The 27,572-nt window shown below is 44.0% G+C and overlaps 1 protein-coding gene across 1 annotated transcript; it reads right to left on the bottom strand.

Annotated features, from left to right (window-relative positions):
• Window positions 1–42: 42 nt before the first annotated feature.
• LOC308363566 (TGF-beta receptor type-1-like) lies at window positions 43–26,794 on the bottom strand. Its single transcript, XM_080836369.1, has 9 exons — window positions 26,664–26,794; window positions 15,790–16,044; window positions 12,556–12,792; window positions 11,430–11,660; window positions 10,715–10,882; window positions 10,337–10,493; window positions 6,074–6,198; window positions 5,566–5,696; window positions 43–3,446 (listed from the first exon to the last, which is right to left on the bottom strand). Exons 1-9 carry the CDS (start codon window positions 26,731–26,733, stop codon window positions 3,321–3,323), a joined length of 1,500 nt encoding a protein of 499 aa, XP_080692495.1. The 5' UTR covers window positions 26,734–26,794; the 3' UTR covers window positions 43–3,320.
• Between the last annotated feature and the right edge of the window lie 778 nt (window positions 26,795–27,572).

Here is a 27,572-nt window from a genome sequence, read left to right as displayed (position 1 = left end):
CCCCCCGTCTGTGCCCAAACCACTTCCATTGCGTGTCCCTTCAATTGAGGAATGCATTAAAAACAGAGGTATTTCATATATGCATCAGCAATGTTCATCTGTCAGAACGAGATCAGGCCCAAGCCTTTGCATGTTTTGTGTGAGTGTAATGTCCTCACTCCTATCAAATCAACACTACTGCTCGTCTCCTGCACCCTGCATAAGACTAGGCTAAATTATGGAATGTTTACAGTTTGATTCAGAATTGCTTGGAGGCACAACCAAAGTGCAGATACTGTGTCTAAATGACTTAATTCGGTTGTCTGTCAGTTTACTGGGCAACTTGCAACTTAGTGGAGCGGACCATAAGAACATAATATGCTAAAGATTGCACAATGCTTAGAAAAGCTAGAGGCACTTCAATTGCAATCTGCTGCCTTAAATCCAGATGACCATTTAACCCTCCCCCTTGCATATTAGAGCATATGTATTCCAGGCAGTGACTAGGACACCACTTCTCTTCTGCTAACCAGTAAATGTAAATGTCAGACACAACACCTTAGGGCATTTATTCATTTAGTAAATTGCAATTTGGGTTTGGGTCACAGAAGGGTGACAAAGGCAACCGCCATCTTATTAACCCATGATGGCACAGTAGTACACATTTTTGAAGGTGGTCTGGCTAAAACCAAACCAGTCCATTAGTCAGAACAGTCACCCAGACGACAGCACTAGCGTGACGACACCGAACAAAAATCACCACAAGAACGCACACACCAGTCAGGAAAGCAAGACACTAAGAAGCTAAGCTCCTTAAAACTTGTTGGCTACCCAATGAACACGAATGCACACTGATACGCACGCACGCAGGCAGGCAGGCAGGCGCGTGTGCACACACTCACTTATGTGTACACATGAGAAGGCAATACTGAGCAGAGGATGTGCAGGTTTGTTCAGTCATAGCTGCTGAGGCTTCAGAGGCTGTGGAATACCTGGATGTCTGAGAGCAGTACCTGGATGGAAGCTTTTAACCGTCCATTTTAGAAAAACCAAAGAAGGCTGCTGGTGGTTCCGGAATGCTGCACGGGGGCAGTGCTATGAATGCTGGGAGGAGCTGTCAGTGGAGCTCCAAAGGGAGGTGCCCAAGAGCTGCATGACAGGCCTCTGTTGTCACCCCCTCTGAAACAAAAGAGCTTTTTTTTTTTTTTGGTTCACCGTATGTCATAGCAGCATGAATGCATGATCCTTTCCCCCTGATCACGGAACAGAACACTATACACCAATGCCTTCACTAGACCAGGAGGACCAGCGCCCTGAACTGTTACTGAGCTATTCAATCCAAACCAACCAAACGTATCGGGTGCTGTGTGCATGGTGCAAAAATGGCACGAGAGAATAGCAGGCGCTTTGAGACGCTGAGCTACCCCAAAGCACATAAATGCAAGGCTTTTCATTAAAAACAAAAAGAATTAATGCGACATAACCACATATTCTAAGCACACACTGCTGAAAATGCCTGTTAAGTACTATTTTCTCTTTGAAATAGTGAGGCATATTCTCCTGCTGTAACATGCCCATGAAGAATCAATGAAGCCACACGCCATAGCAGCTAAATATCTTCAAAAGTCACAGATACAACCCAAACAGAAGCTGACCTGTAGTATATGAGGTCAGCAATGTAAAGGCCTTACTGCGTAAGACAGCAAGGTCAGAGCCTATCAGCCGTCTTATAAAGTGGGCTTTTCTTCTAATGTGGATGAAAGGCAGCATAGATACATAGAAACATATAAAAATGGACATGACATGACATGACATGAACATGGCTTGGGAAAAGATCAAAACGCCATCATTGATGTGCAAAAAGAAAAAAGGCCAATTATTACTGAAAATATAATAATTTCAGAAACTTCTCGTGTTTATAAAGTTCAGTGTAAAGTCACAAAAGCACTGCGCTTTGCATCTGCACATTTTACTGTGACTCTTGAGTAGTGAAGATGGCCTTGAACTGACATGAACATAGCTCGAGTCTACACACAGCTTGCTTTAACTTTCCTTGCTAGTTCACCTTTCACTGCTATTGATAATTCCCCATTCATTCCAATTCTACTTCACCATAACAGACGATCTCAAACTGAGCTTGCCACATTATGGCACTCCGGAAACTCTTTTCTGATACAATGCATTTGCCCGCACACAGATACATACCCATACGGCTCATGTGTACTCACACACATATACGTACAACTAAGAGGTCCTCTTAGTGAAGAATCAAAATGACTCAAAGAAGGTCAGACGAGCGCAGTGGAAATACCACGTCATGGTTTGCAAAAAAAACCCAAACAAACAAATAAACAAATACACAGCATTAAGTGTTACAAAATAGAGGTATCAATGGATGTCTACAAATGTATGTATATACACACACACACACACCATGTAAACCTGCCCATATGTACGTACGCATAAATACATCGGCATACAAAACTTTTTTTTTGGATGAATATCTACATGGATGGATACATATATACAAAAGAGTGAGCATATATATTGCATACGTCACGTGGTGTGACCGCAGTGACACTGAACTAGGTCCTGCCACTCAAAGACAAAACCGCCAGTGTGTGGCTCGAGGGGAGGGGGGAGAAGGAGGGGGGCCGGGGGTAGCGTGTGCAGAGGCTGCAGGTACCCCAACAACACAGTGACCGAGGAAAGCAGCCATACTTCCACTCATCCTGCTCCTTCAGTCCACACTTCACTGAGGCACGGGTCTCTCTTTGTACATTGCTGTTTTAACCCAAGGTTATAAAAAATCACGGTGAAGGAGGTGATGGGCATTTCCATTCAGCATATAGGCCTGCCAGGCTTGTCTCTGTCCTCCTGGGTTGCTGCACTATGGGGTTTGAGGAAAGGCCATGTGGGCCTGGCTGGAGGTCACAAGGGGGGTAGAGGAGAAACTCTGTCCCCTTGCCTTGGCTCCAAAGAGCAGGGCCCACACTACCTCTTGAGGGTGCGCCGCCTCCTCGCTTGCCCCTGCAGTCGCATCGAAGCTAAGCCCAGGTGGACCGGGCTCTGGACCCTGATGGATAATACATACTTGAACAGAGCTTCATCCTCTCTGGCTCTCTGATCCAAAAAGGCTGAGATATTGCTGGGAGACAGAGATGGAAAAAGAGAGAGAGAGAGAGAGAGAGAGAGAGGGAGAGAGAGAGAGAGAGAGGGAGGGGGAATGAGAAAGAAAGAGAGAGAGGGGGGAGGGAGAGAGAGAGAGGGGGGGAGGGAGAGAGAGAGAGAGAGGGGGGGAGGGGGAGAGAGGATGGGTGCATGTGGTGGATATGAAGGCTCTACATCTTGATTCCCTCCTGCTGGCTGAGCTGGGAGAGGGACTTCTTGATGCGCAGGGCGGTGAGGCGTGCGGCCGCATTCGCATACCAGCACTCTCTCATGATCTTAGCCATCACCCGCAAGACCTGGAAACAAACAAACAAACAAACAAACAAACAAACAAACAAACAGACAAACAGACAAACATAGTTTAATTTGAATCTGAGCCACAACCTTGAGAATCCTTCCAATCACAGCGAGTCCTGAGCTGACCCGTGCTCTGCAGCCTACACACACAGAAACAGTATGCTGTTTTTTAATGAGGATATTGTCATGTGTTAAGTGTGTTACAGCCCGGTGCAGCTGACACACACAGAAACAGTATGCTGTGTATAATGAGGATATTGTCATGTGTTAAGTGTGTTACAGACCGGCCCGCAAAACAGAGATGGCCATTATCTTGAGGTTTTCAACAAAGAGGACATAAACAGGCGATTCAATCACGCGAAGCAATACACAATACGCATGTAAGAGGATGTGAAGACATGGCACTGAGCCAAAGAGAGGGAGTTTTTATAGATGTTCGATTGAGGTCAACTAACTATTAATATCCTTCCTGCAACTTGGGGAGCTGTGACGCAAGAGGTAAAACAAAATAACTAAATTAAAATTAAAATTCTCCTGCAACCAATGCACGACTGCTGCGAGGACTTAAAAGTCGTGACGAGAGATGTATGTCCAGCGACCTTGTGGCTCTGCAAGCCTGCTGTCTAGCGGCGGTCAAAGAATAGAGAGAGCTGCACCTGTAGAGATGTCTGCATGGGAGAGGATGGGGAGAAAGCCTTCCCTTAGAGGCAGTGCTGCCGAGCTTTTCACTCAGAGTGGATATGTCTAGACAGCCCATTCTCCTCACGGTGAGAATCATCATCAACATCCTTAAAAATTCCTTGCAGGATGTGAACCGCCGGCCTGAAGCAGTACTGAGTGACGCACCAATGTATATAAATATATGTATGTGAGTGTGCGTGCGTGTCTACCCACAAGGTGTGTGTTGGTTTACCTGAGCCTGAGTGTGTTTTGTACTGTATGTATGTATGAGAAAGAGTGTGTGTGAGTGTGCACAGATGTGCATGTATGTACGATATGTATGACATGTATATGCATATATATTTATATTGTATTATATAACATAAATATACACTAGGTACACCTCAGCCTTTTTTTTGTTTTTGCTCCCTGTCTTAACAATGTCACTTTTTATAATTCAATTTTTTTTGTATTTGTTGTACTTCTAGTCCAGGATGAAGATATTAATTTCAGTTTTATGTTTTTCTTTCTTCCTAAAAACATTGTGGCCCACAGCATGCACTGTTTGTTTTACAAAATGCAGTCATTTGCATTTGATTTTTTCCTGTTGTGCCAAAAGCCATAACCCAAACCACAAAACCATGTATAACCAATGAACCAAACCACGTAAGTGAACCGCTTCAGCTCTAGTATGTATGTGTAGTATGTGTATACACTGGTACTGTACGTGTGCCCATATGAGACGTGAAATGCTGTGTCAAATTCCACCCCTGCCTGCTCCCCGAAGGGATGAGAGAGTGAAGCGGGGGAAATCCAAGCAGTCCTCTTTAATATTCAGCAGCCCACTCATCAATAGTGTCTTTTACTTACGGGCCTCTGCCTGGCAGCCTGCGCTGGCACAAGAGGGACTATTAGATTAGCCTGGCTTTTATGACTGCAAATTGGCTGTAATCTAATTGTCTGCTTCCCAGCAATAAAAAGCACATTGATACAGATGCAGTGACTAGCGCTGCGGCTAAGTGTGATGAAGCAGCAGGCTGATTTAGAGTGAGAGAGAGAGAGAGAGAGAGAGAGAGAGAGAGAGAGAGAGACGAAAGAGAGACAGCCTGTTGTCCCACAGTGATTGATGCATTCTTTGTGGTCCGCAATCTCCATACTTTTGAATCTGATTGTAGAACTTTGTACCACATTGTTGTGAGAGCTGAGTTCATGAGATTTAGGCTGTTAGCACAGGGCAAAGTACCACATAGCAGTGTGGTTAGTACGTCATTTCCTGTTTTGTATCTCAGGAAAATCTGTGTCTCTTTACAAGTGTTTGTGTACCCCCCCCCGACCCCCCCCCCCCCCCCCCCTCCCAGTTTGTCCCTTGAGGAAAAGCCTCTGTTGGACTCTTTAATCAGGGTCCAAAGATTTGACCAACTACGCTTGAAGTGGAGAAAATGCCTTTGGTGTCAATACCTCACAGCTCTGCCACCTATTGGGGGTGTTGGGCCGTAGCTTCTGGTCACACACCACCCTCTTCATCTCCTCCACTGAGGGGTCGGACTGCACCAGGTCGTAGTAGGGCAGCTGGTAGTCCTCATGGATACCTGTGGACACATTTGTCAACACAATGAACAAACTCACTCCATAAAGGGCAATAAGACTTATTAAACTTTATAATATATTACATTCGTTTCTCAAACAAGGGATAGACTTGCATTGTTGCTATGTTACATGGGTTAACAACTACTGACTCTCACCTCTGACAATATTGGCCTAGTTTAGGTAGTCTTTAACAGTTCAGTTTATTCCTTCAACCTTTACTTTAAGTGAAATTAAAGTTACTTTTATTTTCCAGATGAAGGTAGAATTTGTCATCACATGGGGGCACAATTTTTTTAAACCGATGTTCAAGTACTGGTTTAGTCCCCTTTAAATGAATGGATGGTAGAAACTGCAACAAAAAAGGCAGACAGTCTTGTACCTCCTATGGAGCATCTCCGTGCAATCTCCCAAAACACCAGCCCAATGGCATAGATATCAGCCCGCTTGAAGGACTCAAAGTGTTTCATGTTTATGGAGTCGTCCAGCACCTCCGGAGCCATGTACCTGTAATGAAAAAAAATCAAAACAAACATGGTCCTGTCAGTTCTCCAGAAGGTACTCTTCGTCTTCACCATTCAACTCCATGCTTCTTTGTTTCAAGTGCACATCCATGTAAAGACCCAGTCACTTCACAAATGGAATGCTGCCTTGGCATTACATTTCACCAGCATCTGTGCTCACTAAAGCGCAATTTATGGCCGTCCGTTTACGGAGACACGGAGAGCCCTCTCCGTCGTGGCAAACCCTCTCCGCGCACCTCCGTAATTTAGTAACTATCCAACTCCGTCAATACGTCACTGTTTACCTTGTGGGTAGTAGTATGACAACATTAGATAGCTGGCTCAGACACATCGCAAATCCCCTTAGACGTATTTTTCAGTTACAATAACAGGTTTTTTTTTTACATTGCACAGTGTCTATTTCTCGGTAACTTCAACAAAATCTAAGCCAAAAAATTGCAAACTTTTATGTACAAATACGACAATCTACAGAGTTTGGTACGCCATCTTTTTTTCTATTTATTTTTTTTGCTTTGCAACACCCACAACGAGTCCTTGGAGGCAACTGCGTGACCACGGAGTAACCACAGAGTCGTCTATATATAGTATATTTCTGACTCAAGAAACAGTCCAATGGCCCTGCCACTGCGTGCTCTCCATTCTATCAGCTGAGCTGGAGGTCAAACAGAAATTGAAAACTGTCTGGTTTATTGTAGGAAGTCTTTGGCGGCCGTGCTGTCCAAGGCACATGAAATCACTGTGGCCTTGCTCTTGGCGACATGTGGGAGCAGTGGAGAGGGGTGTGGGTGTGTGTGTGTAAGTGTGTGTGTGTGTGTGTGTCGGGGTGGTGTGGTGGTGGTGTCCAGAGAGCTGGGGGAGTGGACATAAGCTGGTGTGCCAGGACAGGGGGCACACGGGGCAAAGAGGGGAGCGCAGCAGTCACTGTGAACATCAGAGACAGGTCAGAGGAGGCAGGGCTGACACTGGAGACTTGCATCTAACAAGAATCAACAATTGTGCATAGCGTAGAGAAGCAGCGTGTGTGTGTGTGTGTGTGTGTGTGTGTGCGCACGAGAAAGAGAGACTGTTTATGAGAGTGAGAGAGATTCTGCCCAGAGGTGATAATAAAGGGGCTTGAGAGAGGGTGTGATGAGAGGATCTGTCCGAAGACACCAGGGGGATATGTGTGTGTGTGTGCGTGTGTGTGTGTGTGTGCGTGCGTGTGTGTGTGTGTGCGTGTGCCTGTGAATGAGTGAGAGAGAATGGGGGGAGGGAACTCATCCATCACAACTCCCCTCAGATCAACAGTGACAGATTCCTGCAGTGCACTGCAGAGTACAGCTCCTGCCCACAGCAATAACACACAACACACACACACACACACACACACACAACACACACAACACACACAACACACACACACAACACACACAACACACACAACACACACAACACACACACACACACACACACACAACAAACAACAAACATCACACACACACACACACACACACACACCACACACACACACACACACACACACACACAACAAACATCACACACACACACACACACACACATAAACACACAAACACACTTCATCTATGAAATCTGCTACACTCATCTAGAAACCTCCTCTTAAACAAACACTCCCCTTTCCCCAACCTCACACCATACATACTGCAACCTATAATCACCACTTCAAACTAAACAGTTCACCCTCCCTCGGTCTATATTTATCTCTGGGGTTTCTCTTAGTATTTCACAGGTTGCCTGTCCTGATGGCACACACAGACACACACACACGCACACACACACACACGCACACACACACACAGGGGTGCTGCTCTGCATTCATCTTCAGCCTTAAATACCAACAGACACGGCCTGACGAAGGGCAAACCAGTGAAATGGTCCCAAGAGCCATCTCCATCTGTCTCCCAGAGCAGTCTGTGCCAGCCTCCTTCGTATCATTCAAACACACAGCCTTAAATACAGGGCTTCAAGTGAAAAGGATTGAATGGCTAGTTGTTCACCAAACATCACCTTAACCAAACCCAATCCCTGACCCTAACCTTAACCATAAAGATTCAAGAGACAGTTTGTTTATAATCTGAGCATCTGTAGATAGTCTATAGGGGACGATCTAAATGAAGTGTGACCAAAAAGTATCATCTTAAATTTGATGCCTGCGGTCATCTTTTACTCTTTAGCTACTCACAGTAACAGAAATGTTGACCAGGGGAGCCCAAACTGTTTGCAAGCAACCTGAATATGAGCAAGGCCCTGAGATGCACAGAGGGGTCCATGCAATAGTGCTCTCTTCTCCTCTCCTTGTGAGGGCATTTCAGGCACTGCCATCCAGATCTCGGTGATAAGGACTTTTGACAGGCAGCACTCCTTCAATCCCTTCAAAGACATCAGTTTTTCTCCCGAGAGGCAGCCATGCAAGGGCAGGAGCAAAGAGAGAGAGCGAGAGAACGAGAGAGCATCCTTCTGCTCCTGTTTCCATCATGCACACCATACTGCGCTACATGAGCACTGAAATAGCACACGTGGGGATCACCCCTGGCTACAACATACCAGGAGGCCTGCTGCAAGAATTTATTCAGGTTTCAGCAAACATAGCATCCAACGGGCGACACTTAATCCAATGCAAACATCTATAATGCAGAAGACGAGCAATGGTTTAGAACCCTTTAAAAAGATGTTGTTCCTGAGTCTTGTGACTTATGACTTATGTGTGAATAATTAAGTTATTTTAGCAATATGACACTTCTGTTTGCAAGGTTGGTAAAAGATATCCCCAAAGCTGTGATTCGGCCGAAGGCACAAAGCCTGAGTGTCGCAGGTAACCAACCCCCAAATGCAAGTGTCATATTGCTTTTATACAACAGTTCTACTTCCGACTAAATGAGTTTCAAGACACCAGATTGTGATTTTTCGTTTCTTTCGATTTTTTTTTAATTCATTTTCCGCACCCTAAAATTATTTCCAACCTGGGTCAATCATTGCCAAGCACCGTTCCCTTTACCTCACTGGAAAACTGTCCAATGTAACGTTGTGATGTCGCTCCCTGATATTCTGCCCTCTTGCTTTAAATTAATGGAATGTTAACGTTGTGCAATTCAATGGTGAAACCATATCAAACGCGGAGTGATTACTAGTGGTGAAGAGACAGAGTGGGGGTTATGCCAGAATATCCAAACTCATGGAATGCCTCTGGTCTAATCATTTATAAATGATTAATAAATGAACACATTAATAAATAGCTCGACTGGACCTAACAATTGTATAAGCATCCATAATGAATCATTACACTATGGATAGGGACTTTAACTAAAGTTTTCTTTCCATAACAAAAAATCCTAACACTGCCTGACGGACCAAGCCTCGAGTTACCGTTGAAATGTGGGTTTGGCCAAAAAGCTCAGAGACTCTTCCAAATATCCAGAAACCTATTAAGCCTTTCATTATGCAGAGGTCAACATTCAGCAGTTCAAGGTCTATACTTGAGACTTCCCCCACTACACAGATCAATGAACATTTATAAGAGGTGGCCAGCACACAAGACACAAAAATCAATCAAAACACAGATGACATGACAGACACTAAAACATATCTGTGTGCTTAACAACAATGAAATATCTAAATAAAGTCACATTTCCCAGGTATGTAAAAAAAAAAAAAAAAAAAAAACCTTATTGAAGTGGTCTGGCCCAGACCATTTCCAGTGTCGCTACTGCCATTCTAGGGAATCAGCAATGTAATTAAGCTAGGAACCAAATATATGTTCCATGTTTCCAGCGTTACTTCTTTGTACCGGACTGGTCGGCGATCCGAGGACTCAAACTCCCAACTAGTCTGTAATTTATTATCGTTATTCCATGAAACTCCGCTGGTCCACCAACTTAATTCACTTAAATATATGGTTCCAACTTTTTATAGAAGTTTGTGCAGTGAGTTGTGTGCTGCATGTGTGTGCAAACCCATGTGTTTTTGTGTGCGCTAGCGCTCACATCTACGGAGCAGGAGTGTGCCTATCATGTGCAGTCGCCCCACGACTTTCACACACTGGTATCATTTGCTATAACTTGTTGCAAGAAACTTGGTGTAATAATTTGACTTTGAAACTTTCCTACCTTTTGGTGCCCACTCTGTGGTTAGGGGCGATGTCAATGGTGTCTGTGGCAGAGTCATGGCGCACCGCCAGCCCAAGGTCGGCGATACAGCTTGTGCCATTCTTCTTCACCAGGATATTCTTGGACTTCAGGTCACGGTGGGCTATGGCAGGCTTACCTGAGTACAGACAGCAGCAAAAGACACAAGGGCAGTGTCAGTCCTTTGAGGACAGACTGGGTGTGTGTGTCTCTATGGAGTACAAACTTAATGCAAACTAGTATTTTTTGTTTTACATCGCTCTCTGGACTAGGAACTGCTGTTGTTTTTAAATGTGCTATATAAATAATAGTGCCTACACACGCAAGCGCGCACGCACACACACACACACACACACTCACCCTGAGTGCCCACTATTTCCATGTGGAGATGAGCCAAACCGCTGGCTGTGGACAGAGAGAGCTTGATCATGCCTTCCACTGTGACTGTGTATCTGTTCAGGTAGTCGAAAAGTGAACCGTGCTCATGGTAATCTGAAACTAGCCACAGCTGAGTCCAAGTGCCATTATCTGTGGAAAGAGCACACACACACACACACACGCACAAACAAACAAACAAACAAACAAACAAACAAACCACACACACACACACACACACACACACAGACAGAGAGAGAAAAAAATATGTGACAGGGGAAGTGTGAGAGACAGAGAGAAAGTGAGATTCACACCGTTGCGATAAAGCAGCTAAACCTACAGCTGCTTTATCTAATCCAAGTTGTTTCATTCCGACACAGTAAATAATACAAAATTATGATGCATCTACTGTGCACCTTGATGCAATACATTATTTAGTGCAGCGGAATTCATGACAATTTATGTTGCAATTACTACTAGAGCTGAATTTCAAAACCACTGCACCCATTCAGTATGAAATAGCTTGAAATGAAAAGGTTGAGTATTGAAACAGCGCTTTTAAAATCCAACACAATGTTCTGGATTTGGCAGTTTCTACTTTTATTCTGCAAAAATACATTTTATTATTTTAAACTTTTAGTAAGTTCTACCTAGGAGTTCCTTCGGAGTGTGCCAACTTCTGAAAGTCCTGTCGTCTCACCTTTATTGTCCGCGGCGATGAATCCTAGAATGTTCTCGTGGCGAAGCATGACGGTCTGGTAGATCTCAGCCTCACGGAACCAGGAGCGCTCCTCACGCGACGAAAAAATCTTGACGGCCACCTCCTCCCCCCGCCACCGACCGCGCCACACCTCCCCGAAGCGGCCCTTCCCGATGCTCTCCTGAAGGATGATGGTCCTGGCGATGGTCCTCTGCACCAGCAAGGGCAGGCCTGCAGAACACAACACGACCTCCACTTTAGGAGATGCTACGCCGAAAAGGAACTTCACACGGAATTCAGCTTATTAAATAAACAACCAACACAACGCTCTATCCTTGTGAGAACTGCAAGCACATCATAGACAGTGGCTCTGGTCCTCATTGTCCTGTGGAGCATTGAAATGCCCTAATGTGTCACACCAGCTACTTCTCTTCAACATTGCAGAATAAGCAGAGGAAAATGGCTCCTCAGTGTTTGAGAAACTAATACAAATAACTGATAAGCTAAGAGCATTTCCCCTTCAGTCAGTGTCTTAACCCCCAGGAGTTTGGGGCTAGATTCAGGCACTATTGTGGTTCTGACATCCTGTGACATGTTTTATTTTATCGTTTGAATTATTTACTACTTTAGGTACAATAAAATGTGAGTAGCATGCATATCATATTTGTACTTTTACTTTTTTCTTTTTTTACTTGAGATGGAGTATGTGAAAAAACATATCCTGAAACACAGTGACAAACTGTTTTGGTCACTGGAGGTGATTCTCTAAGGTCTTGGGTGTGCTACAAGCATAAAAGCTCTTAATCACTCCATGCACATAGCCTAGTAGCTCACACTAGCACACAGCAAACTACATTTCACTTTCACTTATTTCAGTGTGTTTTTTTTTATGTAATCTAATTTGCTAGTGTATTACTCTGATTACTTTAAGGTGTATGGCACTGCTATTATTGTATTGGTGTGATAATGTGGTTCGAAGATTGGATTCGAGATTCCAGGCAAAACAGATAAAAAATTTCTCTGCTTTTGTGACCATGCAGCCGGCTTTGGGGGTTGATTACAGACTAATTAGTCTTCCTCAATGAAACACATCAGAGATGACAGACAGTCATGATCTCAGTCCTACCCGAGCCAGAGCCTGAAGTGGTCATGTCATAGATGAGGTCCCTCAGTGTGGTGCCGTCGGCCAGGAACGGGTGGTCCATGGAGGGGTCCTCCTCGCTGGGCACGCGGTGGTGAAGGACTGAGCGGGTGTGGCACACGTAGAACACCAGCACCAGCACGAAGCAAAGCACACAGACGGGCCCCGCGATAACAGCCGCCAGGGCCACGGGGCCCAGGACCGGACTCCTGGGAGTGGGGTCTGAGAGACAAACACAGAGAAGGAGCGAGCGAGAGAGAAAGAGAAAGAGCGAGGGAGACAGAACAACTGTAAGAATAAAGTTTTGTGGGGATCAGAGTGGGCAGCGCTGCAAGGCTAAGCTCAGACATGCTGTTTGCTGGCGTTCTAAAACACAAAAATTGTTGATATTTGAGCTCAACCGCCTGTGAAATGACACTCCTCCGTTCTGTGCTCCATATGGAGTATGGATTGGTCTGAGCAATTCTCTTTGTTTCCCAATGACAGAGAGAGAGGATTGTGTTTGGACACTAGGGGTGGGGGATATGGACAAACATTTTTTTTTACTGTATTTTTCAAATGTTTGAACTTCAGATTCAAAATACCGGGATATAATATTGATACCATCCATACACTTCATACTATTTTATCTTCCCAGTAGCAAGAGCACCACAATTATGCATTTCAAAAGTATTTATAAAAAAAGGAAACATTTCAAAGGATTAGAAAATGAAGACAGATTAAGGCATCAAAATGATTTGTCGTTAATATCATGAACAGGAATACATAGCTTTCAGGGTTTCTCAAAATTAACAGTTACAATAAATCAATTATCATGATGAGGCCCCTGATTGCCAGCACCAGCATTGGACAGAAATATATCACATCAGTTCCATTTCAAATCTGAATTAATTAATCATATTACTAAAATTATTTCACAGTTGGCTGGTTACATAGCCATCCCATTCAGTAACTCTAGACAAAAGAGTTAAGCAGACTACCAGTAACTGATGTGGAATTGTCCGACGGATGAAATTCTGTGAAATTGTTTGTGTTTTTTAGCTGGATGGAAAGCAAGAGGACCATGAGGATAATTTGATGAATTCAATGAAAAGTGTAATAGATTATAATCAAAGCACCTTTAACACTTGACTACATGACAGGTTTACTGATACTGATGTTGTAACATTGATTTGGATTCAAGAAAACCATTGAAGTGATGCATGTGGAAGGTTCTGGACCAGGAGGACCAGAAAGGTATCATTACATTAGTTACACAAAAGTAAACTGCTAAGGATCGCTTAACATCACAGACACCTGCACTAATGAGTAATCTGTTATGCTAGGAGGACAGGCACCCGGCAGCCTCAACATTAAACATCCCATTCTCCCAAGGTAACATGGGCGTGTATGGGGAGCTTCCTCATGTAGGCTGTTCTGTCTTTTTAATCATAGGACATGCACCAAGATCACTTCAAAAATAATGAATCATCTTGTTTTAACACATAATCATGACCTTGTACGTTCTCCAATCTGTTGAATCGGTGTCACATCTGCTGTGAAATAAGGTAAAGTACGTTTATGTGGCCACATGTCCACACTCGTTCCCAATTCAAATGAATCCCAGTCCATGACACCCCCACCACACGTGCACACTAGAGCGCACCTAGCCGCATGAACACACACACACGCACACGCACACGCACACGCACACGCACACGCACACGCACACGCACACGCACACACACACCAGAAAACTGAAAAGCCGAATCACCTTTGAGGCGCTCACCATGAAACTCCCATCCTGCAACCCAGCTGCTGCTGTTGGTGGTTCTGGCCGAAGTGCCAAATGTATTGTCGCTAATCTAACAGCCTGCCCTGGACTCAGACCACCACAGCTAATTTTTCTATCTATCAAACATCTGAAATAGCTCTACCCGCTTACAATAAGAAATTAACACAAAGGTAGCTTACACAGTATGTTGATAACCATAGAACAAACGGCCATCAAGAAAAGCACAGCAACACCTTACAGGCCTACAGAGTATGAATGATTGGATTGAGGTAACAGTAGGTGTCTTCCGACATATGAGAGGTAACAATTACATTGCCTTAGATTTCAATCCCTGATCCCACTACATAACACAGAGGAACCTTTACCCACCCATTAGAGGCTCATCCTAACATTATTATTATTATTATTATTATTATTATTATAATAATTATTAATTTACAGCTATGACTTGTAAACAACTCCTCAAACCTTCTCCAAACAATCAGCAGCCATGGACTCCTTCAGGCAGCTTCCTAGCACTCTGAAAAGTAAAGTAATTGATGTCCACAAAGCAGGAGATAGATAGTGACATGTTTTTAGGTAGCCGCTTCCTCAGTGTGTAATGTAATTAAGAAATTGCAGTTAACAGGAAGAGGGGAGGTCAAGTTGAGGTCCGCAAGACCAAGAAAACTTTCAGAACTCATGGGATTGCTAGAATGGTCACCCCAATTTGACCGCAAAATGCCTTCAGGCAGATTTAGCACACTCTGGAGTAATGGTGCACTGTTCTACTGTGTAGCATGGCCAGCACAAATATGACCTTCATGGAAGTGTCATCAGAAGAAAACCTCTTTTGCCGGCTCACCACAAAATCCAGCATCAGAAGTTTGCAAAGGAATGTCTAAACAAGCCTAATGCAAGGACGAATGGACAAAAATCCCCCAAACAAGAATTGAAAGACTCTTAGATGGCTACAAAAAAGCGTTTACAAGCTGTGATACTAGGGACTGACCCTGCATGGTGCCTATTTCCTTTTTTTATTATACTGAAACTGTAAAAGATGCAAATAAAAATGATCTTGCTTTAAATATTAATTCAATGTGTCATCTTTAACTTTTTGAAATTAGGTCATCTGTTACTTGCTTAGCCAGTCACATTGTATGCCCTTGTATCGATTTGTCAGTTTTAAACTTCCCAAGAAGGCTTGGTACCCTTTTAAGAAGTAGCCTTGTAGTAATGCAGTTATCCTTGTGAAGTTTCTCATCCATTTTCTTCCAACAAAAAGCTTGAAACTCTGGCCTCGCCTCAGGTTTTCACCCTCTTAGGAGCAGAGCTTGAGATGCTGGGTCTCAGACTACACAACTAATGACCAGGGGTGTGACTTGTGGTTTTACCAAAAAACAAAACAAAACTTAACGGCAAGGACAGCAATGGCACAAAAGCAGTGTTTTTCATGGCAGGCTTACCTGGAAAGGCTATATAGCCCTCGGGGTCTTTATTGCACATGTCGCTGCTGCAGCAGAAAGGGTGCACGCTGTTGCCCTCCTTGCTGGATGGGGCACACAGGAAGGGGCGGTCCCTTGGGATAAGCTCCGCCTCCTGCAGACACATGGCACCGCTGGCCACAATGCGCCCGCTGCTGTGCCTGATGAGGGAGGCGAAGCACATACCGTCGGTGTGGCATGTACTGTTCACACATCTCTGGCAATAACACTGCAAGACTGAGAGAGAGAGAGAGAGAGCGAGAGAGAGAGAAAGAGAGAAAGATAAGTACTCACAGGCCAGAACAGCCTAGTTGTGCTGCAGTGCTGAAAGAACACAGCAGCACCAGTAGCACTAAACAAATGCATTGTAATCAACGACCAAATACTAGTGATGACATACAGTATATATACAAAAATGTTTAATTTATTCCAGAGGTTCAAGAAATGTATTCAAAGTTATTACAGTGAAATAATTAACAGTTGACTGAAGTATACAGGGCATTCATTCATCCACAGTGACTTGTATTAAGCCAAGGAAAACCTTGAACAGGTGCAGACTAAGCAACCATAGCCTGGCTATTGATAAAGGGCATGCAGAGGCAAAGCTGGCTGCCCAGAGAAAAAAGGATGTTTTCAGGGGAGGAACAGATCACAGCAAGATGTAGATGCTGGCCATAGAGAAGCCATCAGTAAAGCACATGAAGAAACACACTACCGTTGCATTGACATTTACATTTAGTCATTTAGCAGACGCTGGTGTAACAATAAATACTGCTTTTCCCCCCCCTTTTTTTCAAGAAATAGAAAAAGACATAGAAAGAAAAAGAAGTGCGGGCCTGTCACTGCTTGAGTGCAAGTTAAGCCAAGGTGCCAGTTAGGAAGGGAGGTGCTCTCTGAAGAGTTGGGTCTTCAAGAGCTTCTTGAAGGTAGAGAGGGACGCCCCTGCTCTGGTAGTGCTAGGCAGCTTGTTCCATTGCACTACCTATTTTTCCCTTAGTGATACCAACTATCAGTATAATTAGAAATGCCTTGGCAATACAAAGCGAGTTTTTTTGTCATGCCAATAAAGCTCATTTGAAGCGCTCACAGTGGTCTGTCTAAATGTCTAAACAGAAGGCACTTGTGAAGAAGTTTATCTCTGAATAGATTCAAGTTCACACTTCATTACTGACATTGACTTCTAATCTCTGCCCTATTCACCTGAGCAGGTGTCTGATAGAGCCTGATAAAGGTTTGGCTGGTTAAGATAGAGAAGTCACATCACTTGGGAAATGAACGTGGATCCAGTGACCTGAGAAGACTGACTCCATTCAGGCAGCCTGCCTGTCTCTCCAGGGGGAGGAGGCCAAGCTGCTGGTGAGCCTCGCAGCAGAGCCAACACTTCCCATGTCTAGCCCTGACTCAACAGACAATACAACCACAACCACAGGCTCACCCAGCCACTCTCTCAGACACCACAGATCTCAACAGAGAAACCCACAGGCTCACACAGCCACTCTCACAGACACCACAGATCTCAACAGACAGGAGAACCCACAGGCTCACACAGGCACTCTCACACAGACACCACAGATCACATGTCAGCCAATGTGGGAGTGTAAAGTGTCTAGACATAACCTCTGCACTGGAGAAAAAAACCACAGAGATGTTATTAAACTGCGCCCCGGAATGGAAAAGAACGTTCCCATTCTGTTTGTGCAGAACAGAGGAAAGGGACACAGAAGAGGGAAAAGGAAAACTAAGGCCAAGGAAAAGTGGTCAGGAAAAGACGATGGGATGGACTATGGGACGGACGATGCCACTGCAGCCCAGGTTCTGGTCATCAAAGAGTTGCGGAGTTAGGATCTTTCTGTCAGCATTAAATCATAAAATGCAATACAAAGACAATGTTGGGTTTACAACCCAGCTAACAGGATAGGCATCGTTCACCATTAGATACCTTATATTAACTGGAGTGAAGGGAGAGAGCAATCACTCCACCCGGCCTTGAACCCGGGTCTACCAAGCCTGCACTCTGACCACAAATGCCAAATAGCCAAGCTCGATGGCATGGAAGTCAGAGCACATACACATCTGTAGTAATGGCACTGACAGACTGCCCTCCCCTTCGGGAAGCGCACACAGGCATCCTTCACGCAACCTCCAACCGTACTTCTCCGACGCAAGGGCGCGGCACACACGAGTGCTTCACCCATCTATGGGGTCCCTCCTCACACAGGGGACATCCTACCTTGGGGTCCCTCCTCACACAGGGGACATCCTACCTTGGGGTCCCTCCTCACACAGGGGACATCCTACCTTGGGGTCCCTCATACGGTTTACAAACTGGGCCTGCTTCGGTGACCTCACGGCAAACCATTCAACTTCTGACACCATTTCGAGCAAAGGGAGAGAGCCATCACCCCACCCAGCCTTGAACACGGGTCTACAGGGTACCAAACCTGCACTCTGACCACAATGCCAAAGAGCCATACTCGATGGCATGGCAGTCAGAGCATGAACTCATCTGTAGTGACAGCACTCTGTCACAATAACTCATTCTTGCAAAAGAGGGAGTGCAAGGTACAATTACACTGTCAACCTGTAGAAGATAATTAACACCTACAAATCATGAAACTAAACGCCATTTGCAGACTGAGTAGCAATTTAGCCACAGTGAAGCTGTAATTTCATCCCGCCTATTCCTTATTCTGTCACCGTCATCTCTCATGGAACCCTGGCTTTATTTTCTGGATTTATCCCTGGCTAAGATTTTTCCACTTCACTGGTTCAACTGCCATGTCCTTTAAGTAGAGAGAAGCCAGTGCCTCTAGCTCCTGAGTGACACAAGGACAAGCACAGCCTCTCAGCCTCCCAACACGAACACAAACCTGCTGAGCATACCACTGGCAAAGACAGCCTGTGCAAAAATACCCACGAAATATTCTTATTTCCTTTCTTTCAAGACGTCTGCTCGGTGAGAAGAAAAATCGACAGGAAATGAGTGGCAAACAGGAGTCCTTCCCCATTCCCTCAACATGGCCATTCACCTGAAGAGTGTAATAATGTCTCACATCAAGGCGGCCTGTATTCACAAAGCATTTATCTTACCTCTGAGAGTGCTCCTAAGTTGCACTTAACGTTTTCTCCTTAATCTGTTCTTCCTAAAACTCACAGAGCTGCTGAGATCAACCAAAGAAAAGCAATAACTCCTAAACTAAGAGAGAGACTCCGTTGCTATGGCTGACGTCAAGTCTCCTGCAGAGAGACAGGCATGTGCTGGTGAACAAAGACCGATATATAAATAAGTCTTTTTACTGTAATTCTGCTTCTGCACTTTTTTGTTCATTTGGGAGTGAGTCTTAGTGAGTTAGGAGTCCTCTTGACTTTAGTTCTCCCTGACTTAGCTGCTACTTTTAGCACTAAGGGACTTTGTGAATTTCTCTTAGTCAAAAAAAGTCCCAAAGTTAGGACTCATACACTCAAATCACCTAAATCAGCAAGTTAGGACCTACTTTTAGCCCTGAGAAGCTTTGGGAACATGGGGACAGATTCCAAAAAACTGATGGAAAATGGACATTTTTTTTTAAGCTCCAATAAAAGTTTTTGTTAGAGAAAAGATAATTGAGTCCTTGACAAGACTTCATAGACTGAATCAGCAATGTATGAAAAAGGGCGTTTATTTTTTTTATGATTGATGCAGCAATCTGTAGTCATTCCAGTAAAGTGCAGTACTGAAGCAGGGGTTACATACTCAGGATTCAGCGGTGCAGTTCTGAAACAACAAGCAACACCTCCAACTCTAGCCATACTGTTTAAAAAAAACTCCTATGCTTTTAATGTACATGTAAATGAGCTATGCTTTCAATGCCAACAGGTCTGGAAACCTTTCGTTGTTCTGTATGATAATCAAGTTTCTCTGACCTGCTGCCTGAGATGGCTCTAAATGGCCTACACCTACTCCCATACTATGATTGCAGGTATGGTTATAGTTGCAGGCACTCACACCAAGTGTCTGAGTAATACCAGAGAGGGGGCCTTTCCTTTGTTACCATGATAAGATTACCATTTTGGAGATTTGCTGACCAAGTTTTGGTGGTCACAGCAGCTTATTGATCATAAAGGTCCACTCAAAGGATATACTGTAACATCTAACAGTAATAAGGAATGGGCTGAGTCATTTTGAGACACTTCAACACTCAAATCCTCAGCATTCTTAATCAATCAAAACAACGGTCAGTCAATATGCAGCTCGGCTTAAAAGGTGGGTTTAAAATGCCCACACAGACACACAAATCTAACACACACAAAGACAACTCAAGGCTATGTTTTATGAAGATACAGCTGGGATGGGATTCACAAGGCGATTCAAACCAACTAGTAATGTGCATGGGCACAGGTGTTGCGTCATATCATGGAGCAAGGTAGTGCAACTCTGGCTCCTAAAGACCCTCTGAATACGAGACACAAAGGCCGAGCAGCCGCGTGCGTGTGTATGAGAGAGAGAGAGAGAGAGAGAGGGAATGAGGGAGGGAGAGAGAGAGAGAGAGAGAGAGAGAGAGAGAGAGAGAGGGGATGAGGGAGAGAGAGAGAGGATGAGGGAGAGAGAGAGAGAGAGGATGAGGGAGAGAGAGAGAGAGAGAGAGAGAGAGAGAGAGAGAGAGAGAGAGAGAGAGAGAGAGAGAGAGAGAGCGAGAGAGAGAGAGAGAGAGAGTGTGCAAAGTACCAAAATATAAGAAATGCATATTTCAACCAATTTGAAAACATCCACCCTGGCTTCATGAACCTAGATAACCAACAGAAACTGCCATTCGTCCTGGGGGAAATTGAGACATGTTTCTTTTTGGCTTCTGAATATGTGCAGTCCTGCCACATCCTCCGAGAGCAGGCCATACCACCTAGAAACATAGGCCTGAACTCATAGTTGTTTTGTTTTGTTTTTTGTTTTAATCTATTCTTACCTATTACTGTATATGTTTTTTTTTTTTTTTTATGTAATTATTATAATTAATGAATTGTAATGACTACTTTTTACTCCTTTTACTTGCTTTTACTTGCTTTACTTACTTTATCTGTTCCCGTATTACCAATTCTTATTTTTACTATTGTTATTATTATATTGTTATTATTATTAGTGCTTTGGCAACAGTGTATCGTACATTCATGCCAATAAAGCCATTTGAATTGAAAAAAATTGAGAGAGAGAGAGAGAGAGAGAGAGAGAGAGAGAGAGAGAGAGAGAGAGGGATGAGGGAGGGGGCAGAGAGGAAAGAAAGGAATGAGCCAGTGAGGCGGAGAGGAGCCGAAGGGGGGTGGAGACACACCTCCTTTCACTCGCCGCAACCCCTGAAAAAATGAATCAATTACCCCTGTCGCCTGGCAACCAAAAATCACGGTAGACCGCTGATTTGCAGCTCGTACAGATACCTTCAGCTCAAAGCACAAATCACATTAATCACACACACGTGCACTCACAAACAACACGCCCCATTATATATATATATATATATGTGTGTGTGTGTGTGTGTGTGTGTGTGTGTGTGTGTGTGTGTGTGAGATATGAACATAAATGTGCACATAGTCTATGGGCGACACAAAAGATGTCCACTGACCAGAAGCATGATTTCAAGACGCACCATAGAAAGCGAAGCAGAACAAGTCTTTTCCAACCATTTTCTTCTCAAAATCATGTGATTCACACAGCTAGAGATGCAACAGCTGCTTCACACTCCACTCGATCACAGTGTATAAAAATGGGCTTTAAACCGCGCCCAACTTAGGCAGTGATGTAGCAGCATCCGTGATATCCTATCCACGATGTCTTAAGAGCAGGGTGACCTTTAATCCAGTCATTCATGGCAGGACACCTGCAGGGGGACACGCAGGACTCATCTGTGACACATTCACAGCACAGTAAGGGGCTTCACAGCAGAAACATTTACAGCATGTTGTCTGCGGTAGTCTTACATGTGGCCCCCTAGAAGAAAAACACCAGAGAGTTAATAGCGAAGGGCTGAAGTATTTTGTGTGGACAGGAAATTGTGGCTGGTGGTGAATGGCGTGAGCGTGTGAGCAGCGAGAGCCAGCTTAGGCGTGAGCGACATCGTTTGCTGGGCAAACACTGTCTGAGCTCATTCCATTCCATTGAGCGGTCGTCCTGAGAGTGGAGTTACGTTAAAAACACATGACATCACAAGTCACATGCCACGACAAAAGCACAATTAGCACAAAACATTCTTTCAACCTGATTAAGAGTGAAATAGGCCAATTTTCTTAAATGCTTGACATACTTGCCCTGACAATTAAATACACAAACACACTCTCTTGCTCTCTCTCACACACACACACACACACACACACACACACACACACACACACACCATCTGGAAAGGACACACACTCACAAACATCTCAGGCAGCCAAGTCTGGGGCGCCTTCCGCAGTCTGATCTGTGATTCCAAAACAAGTCTTACACACTGTGGCTACGTCCTCCTGACACAGGAATCACGACTCCATTCATGAAGCTCAGGTATGGATATGAACGGCAGACCTTCACTGCAGTCGTTCAACTTTGCAACTGGTGATGTGAACAACAGTTTAACGATGACATAGCTTCTGTTGCCGTGCACATTTCAAGGGAACAGTTGAGTTTGGACATGCCGGAGAATTGTGGCCAAGACTTGCCGTGTTTGCCTTACTTCGTGCTATAAATGAACGTGCACGATATGTTATAGGCTATAAATAACTGCGAGAAAGGCCATGCTAGAAAAGAAAAGTGCAAGGTGCAGCTTTTGAGAAGGCTGCTGTACCTAAGGTGGTCGCTAATTAATCCCTCATCAGGCCCCTGGGGTACGGAGAAGATGCCCACTCAGTGGCCCAAACTAGACTTCGCTACGCCAGCTTTACCAAAACTGGACAGGTGGTCCCCATCGACATTGGATGGATAAATGAACGGCCCATCACACGAGGACGGTCTCTTGAAATTCTTTGGACAAGAAAAGAAAACCCATCTGCATAATCGCAGGGACACATATCTACTGACCAGTCAGAGTTGGGATATCTGCTTTCTTGTGCTGTTTGCTGAAGCACAACTCCACTTCTGTAATGTAATGTTTAAGCCAGGTATTCCACTCATACATTCACCTGAACGACCCTAGAGCATGTTTAAGCCAGGTATTCCACTCATACATGCATCTGAATGACCCTAGAGCATGTTTAAGCCAGGTATTCCACTCATACATGCATCTGAATGACCCTAGAGCATGTTTAAGCCAGGTATTCCACTCATACATTCATCTGAATGACCCTAGAGCACTGACTCATGTTTAAGCCAGGTATTCCAATCATACATTCACCTGAATGACCCTAGAGCACTGACTCATGTTTAAGCCAGGTGTTCCACTCATACATTCATCTGAATGACCCTAGAGCACTGACTCATGTTTAAGCCAGGTATTCCAATCATACATTCACCTGAATGACCCTAGAGCACTGACTCATGTTTAAGCCAGGTATTCCAATCATACATTCACCTGAATGACCCTAGAGCACTGACTCATGTTTAAGCCAGGTGTTCCACTCATACATTCATCTGAATGACCCTAGAGCACTGACTCATGTTTAAGCCAGGTGTTCCACTCATACATTCACCTGAATGACCCTAGAGCACTGACTCATGTAATGTAATGTTTAAGCCAGGTATTCCACTCATACATGCATCTGAATGACCCTAGAGCACTGACTCATGTTAAGAACTGCTAAAGGGGCAAGGCTGAGATCACGTAGAGCTAAATACCATACCTCTGACCAACGGTCGTGATTTCAACAAGTAAATTCCACTCAATTTTGCTGCAATGCTGGAAAACAGGGGAAAAACAACTGGAAAAAGAGATTGTGCATGGCAGCCAAACAACTGACCAAAAAAAGAGCAGGCCAGTAACAAGTTTACCCAGTGGTGTAGTCCAGGGTAAACGCAGGTATACGGAGTATACCCACTTCTTTTTCAGTCAGCAGTGGGTATACCCACTTCTCAAAACAGGGCGTTTATCCTGTGCTGCATGGGCTGCTTAAAAAAAATAAGAATATAACCACTTCTCCAGGGACCACTACACTACCCACTCAGTTTACCCACACTGACCCCTGCCATGGTGAGCTGGGACATGCACATGTGGCCTTTGCATAGCTGCAAAAAGAAACTCTGCAGGCCTATTCCGACACTAACTGAACACATGCCTCCCCACATCAAAACACCAGTTCATGAAGGTTCACTCTGGAGTGGAATTTAAGACACTTGGCACCACAGACGCAATGATTAAATGGTAACATTGTCATGAATAAATAATAGGTGATTAGAGCGATGAAATATTTACAGCTTAAACTGAGAGAAGGTTTGGGTGGGACAGAGCATTGAGAGGGCAGCCAATGTGGCCCCATCACTATGCAAATAGACTGACAGCCATAAAGAACAGGTCTCCACACTGATAAAGATGATGGGGGATTCTGTCAAACTCAAAATAGTGCATGAAATAAAGTGGCAGATAAAAAGGTGAAGGTTATCTCTATATTTTATCTATGCCATAACAAACTTACACCATGGCAGACAGATTTCTTGACTGTATCACAACAAGAAATCATTTTAGTCAAGTAAGTACGGCATAAACAAAATAAACATACTATAAAAACAGAAAAACAGACAAACAAAACAAAACAAATAAATCGGTCAGAAAATTCCTAAGCCACTTTTCTGGGGAGACCAGTAAGTCCTTTCAGCGATTCCTTGTGCCATGTACATAGAGCGAAGAGACAACACTTTATATCTGTTAAATGTAACAGACCATACATTTATCCATACAGTGTGTAGTTGTTTTTCTTGTTTAATTTTGCTCGGCTCAGATGTTCCTAAATCTCTTCTTCTACATATTTGCACTGTTGCAGTCACTGTGAATCGGAAGTTGGTTGTTCGATCTCAGTCCTGTGGTGTGAAACAGGTGATATTTCAAACACAGAAACCAGCTTCAGTAAAAATACCACAACTTCACATTAGAAAGCCAGAACAGAAAAGAGGAACGGGAGTTTTTAAATGAAGCAGCTTGAATGATAGTGACCTATATGTCTTTATGGTGGCACGTAACACATATTTTTCAGACTTATGTTTGTCAAGTACGCTCTGAACATTACTGCCATTAACAGAAAGCATGAACTGCTATACCATCACACACATTGTTCACTTTACCAACCATCGAACTACATTTAACAGCAGCTCATTTCCAGTGCTCTGTCTACACCACTGTAACAAAGTCATAACAGAGTCATTAGTGGAGACTTAAGGATTTTTCACAGCAGGCTGAGGTAGACAACAGTAGTAGATGTACATTCTGCACATGGAAACAAATGCAACACTTTGACAGTAATATTTGATGTAATGGTGCTCACTGTTATTCACATTAAATCACCGAGAGCAGCGCACACTAGGCTAAGCTAGTTAGACACGTTCATATCCTCTTTGTTTGCCGGTCCATCAGAAATCCCCGATGTAGACCAACAGGCTGAACCTGTACGGGCTTCTGGGCAGAGGACAGAGCAGACAAAGCTTCTGGGGTGGGGATAAGCAGTATTTCTCTGCTCGTTAGCGGAATTGTGGAGAACATTGCATCCCACATATAGGACAGCTTATTATTTAATGTCACGGCCACCCGTTATTTGGTAGCCTTGCTGTGTTTTTCTTTGCTTTTGGTAACAAATGCATTCCATGTGCAATCAAAATACTTAGTTGCTTATGCAGACAATCTCAATGTCAACGTTAATCGTAAAAAACAGAACAGAGCATATTTAGATATAACCTATTTTAATTTCGCGGAGGAACGCATGAGCGATATCGGGTAATTGCATCTTCCGAGAGCCTTCTAATAGCAACATTCCAACGGTGTTTTCACGTAGTGAGCTACCACACACATGAAATAGCAACGCCGTTCACAATTAAACATTATATGGACATAGAGTCCGTGTCCGAAATACTAAACTGGTGCAGGAGTTTAAATCCGGGCTCAAGCATGAACAACCAACAAGTAGAACATTGATTGTTTATTGTTGTTTCTTTGTGTAGTTTAGATGAATAAATGCTATGAAAGCCCGTGCGGTGTGAAAACTCAGAGAAGCCTAAGCAATTGCACGGGTTAACAAGAACTTGTAACAAAGTAGCGGATTGCCTTAACAGGTTATGTGGCAGGAAACGGACACCACGTTTCCTCCTCCACTGTTTGCTCCAGTTTGGTTCCGTGATAGAGCAAATAGGATGCAGTTAAATCCACATGCGTCCCATATATAACACCGAGAGCAAAATAGAAGCACATGCTGTAGGGTGAGCAAAGGTTCAGTATTTTTGGCACTCATTTTTCTGCACGGTAGCCTTCTGGGCTACTTACAACAGAAAATGAGGAACGGTGCCGGCAAGCGATTTGGCCCATCCGACCTGTCAGCTGAAAAGAATTACAACCTTTTCAGACATTGGGCTATTTCTTAAACTACTGTAGGACAACAGGATGTTTAACGTGTATCGCAGTCAGGATGTAAATCAAAGACAGGGTTACGAATGAGTGGCAGCAATATTTTGCTCGCTCCAGCACAAACGAATTCAGCTGCACACGGCTCCGTACAAACCATTGACTTTTCTCTTTCCTCAATGTGATCCAGTTATCTAGCCAGGATTTTCGCTTAACAATACACATTCCTGACGGCACGGCTCCCCCTGACCTGCGCCATCTTTGAATACCGCTTCTAAGCAGCCTGTTTATGCTAAAAGCATGTGCGTAAATTAAACTTGGAAATTCACATACGCCGCCGCATACAAATACAATTACAAGCTGTCCAGAAACACTTACCATGAGCTTCTTGCATTCCCGTGACAAAAAGTAGCGTAAATAACACTAAACAACAAGGTATGGCATCCATTGTGACTCGTAATAACACTCAACTAACTGGCCAGAACGCCGTTTCACACTCAACTTCTCTGGTCATTGCTTAGGAAAAAAACCTGGACCTGATTGGTCAACACTGCGAAAACACCCTGCCCAGGCTGAACACCCCCTACCCGCCCCCTCCTATCCCTGTACCCAACTCCTTAATGCGAGTGGAAGAGAAGGCTTGCCCCATGATGTCGCTGGTAAGATAGGGTATAGGGTGATCTAAATGGCCAATTAAAATTAAATCACACACACACACACACACACACACACACACATCCATATGCCTAGGTCTACATATACTAATAATCTTATAATTGTTACTAATTAGGCCATTCTTTCATTTGAGATTAAATGCCCATCCAAACTTTTCATTCCTATTCCATTTTGTGCTACTTCTTTGATAGGGTCTAATTTGATGTCAGAACTGGGCAAGGTTAGTCTTCATGTTCTTTGAATGGCGAAGGAGCAGCAACAGCCCCCAGGAGCAGCAGCCTGCACTGGCACAGATCCCGAGGCAGCACTCCACCCATCCTTTTGCCCATTCTTCAGGGGACGTCAAAGATTGATTAGAACCTATTGTTTGGTCTCTATTCCAGCGGTTCATTTCTGTCCCTGTGCTGTAGAGTGTGCACTGCAGTAAACCATTTAAAAGCAACCCAAAAAGTAGAGGAGTAGAGCAAATAAGGGGAAACTTAAAATACACATTCTGAATGATAACACATTCCATTGCACAATGCTAAACTGTAGACAAATTACAAAGAGATCAATGTGCTGACTTATTCTAAGTGAAGATCATGTGATATGCTGCAGTGATTAAATATTTTT

The sequence above is a fragment of the Sprattus sprattus genome (genome assembly GCF_963457725.1).
Source record: "Sprattus sprattus genome assembly, chromosome: 4".
NCBI lineage: Eukaryota > Metazoa > Chordata > Actinopteri > Clupeiformes > Clupeidae > Sprattus > Sprattus sprattus.
The sequence above is the reverse complement of the archived record's forward strand: the minus strand, read 5'-3'. Positions and strand labels throughout refer to the sequence as shown.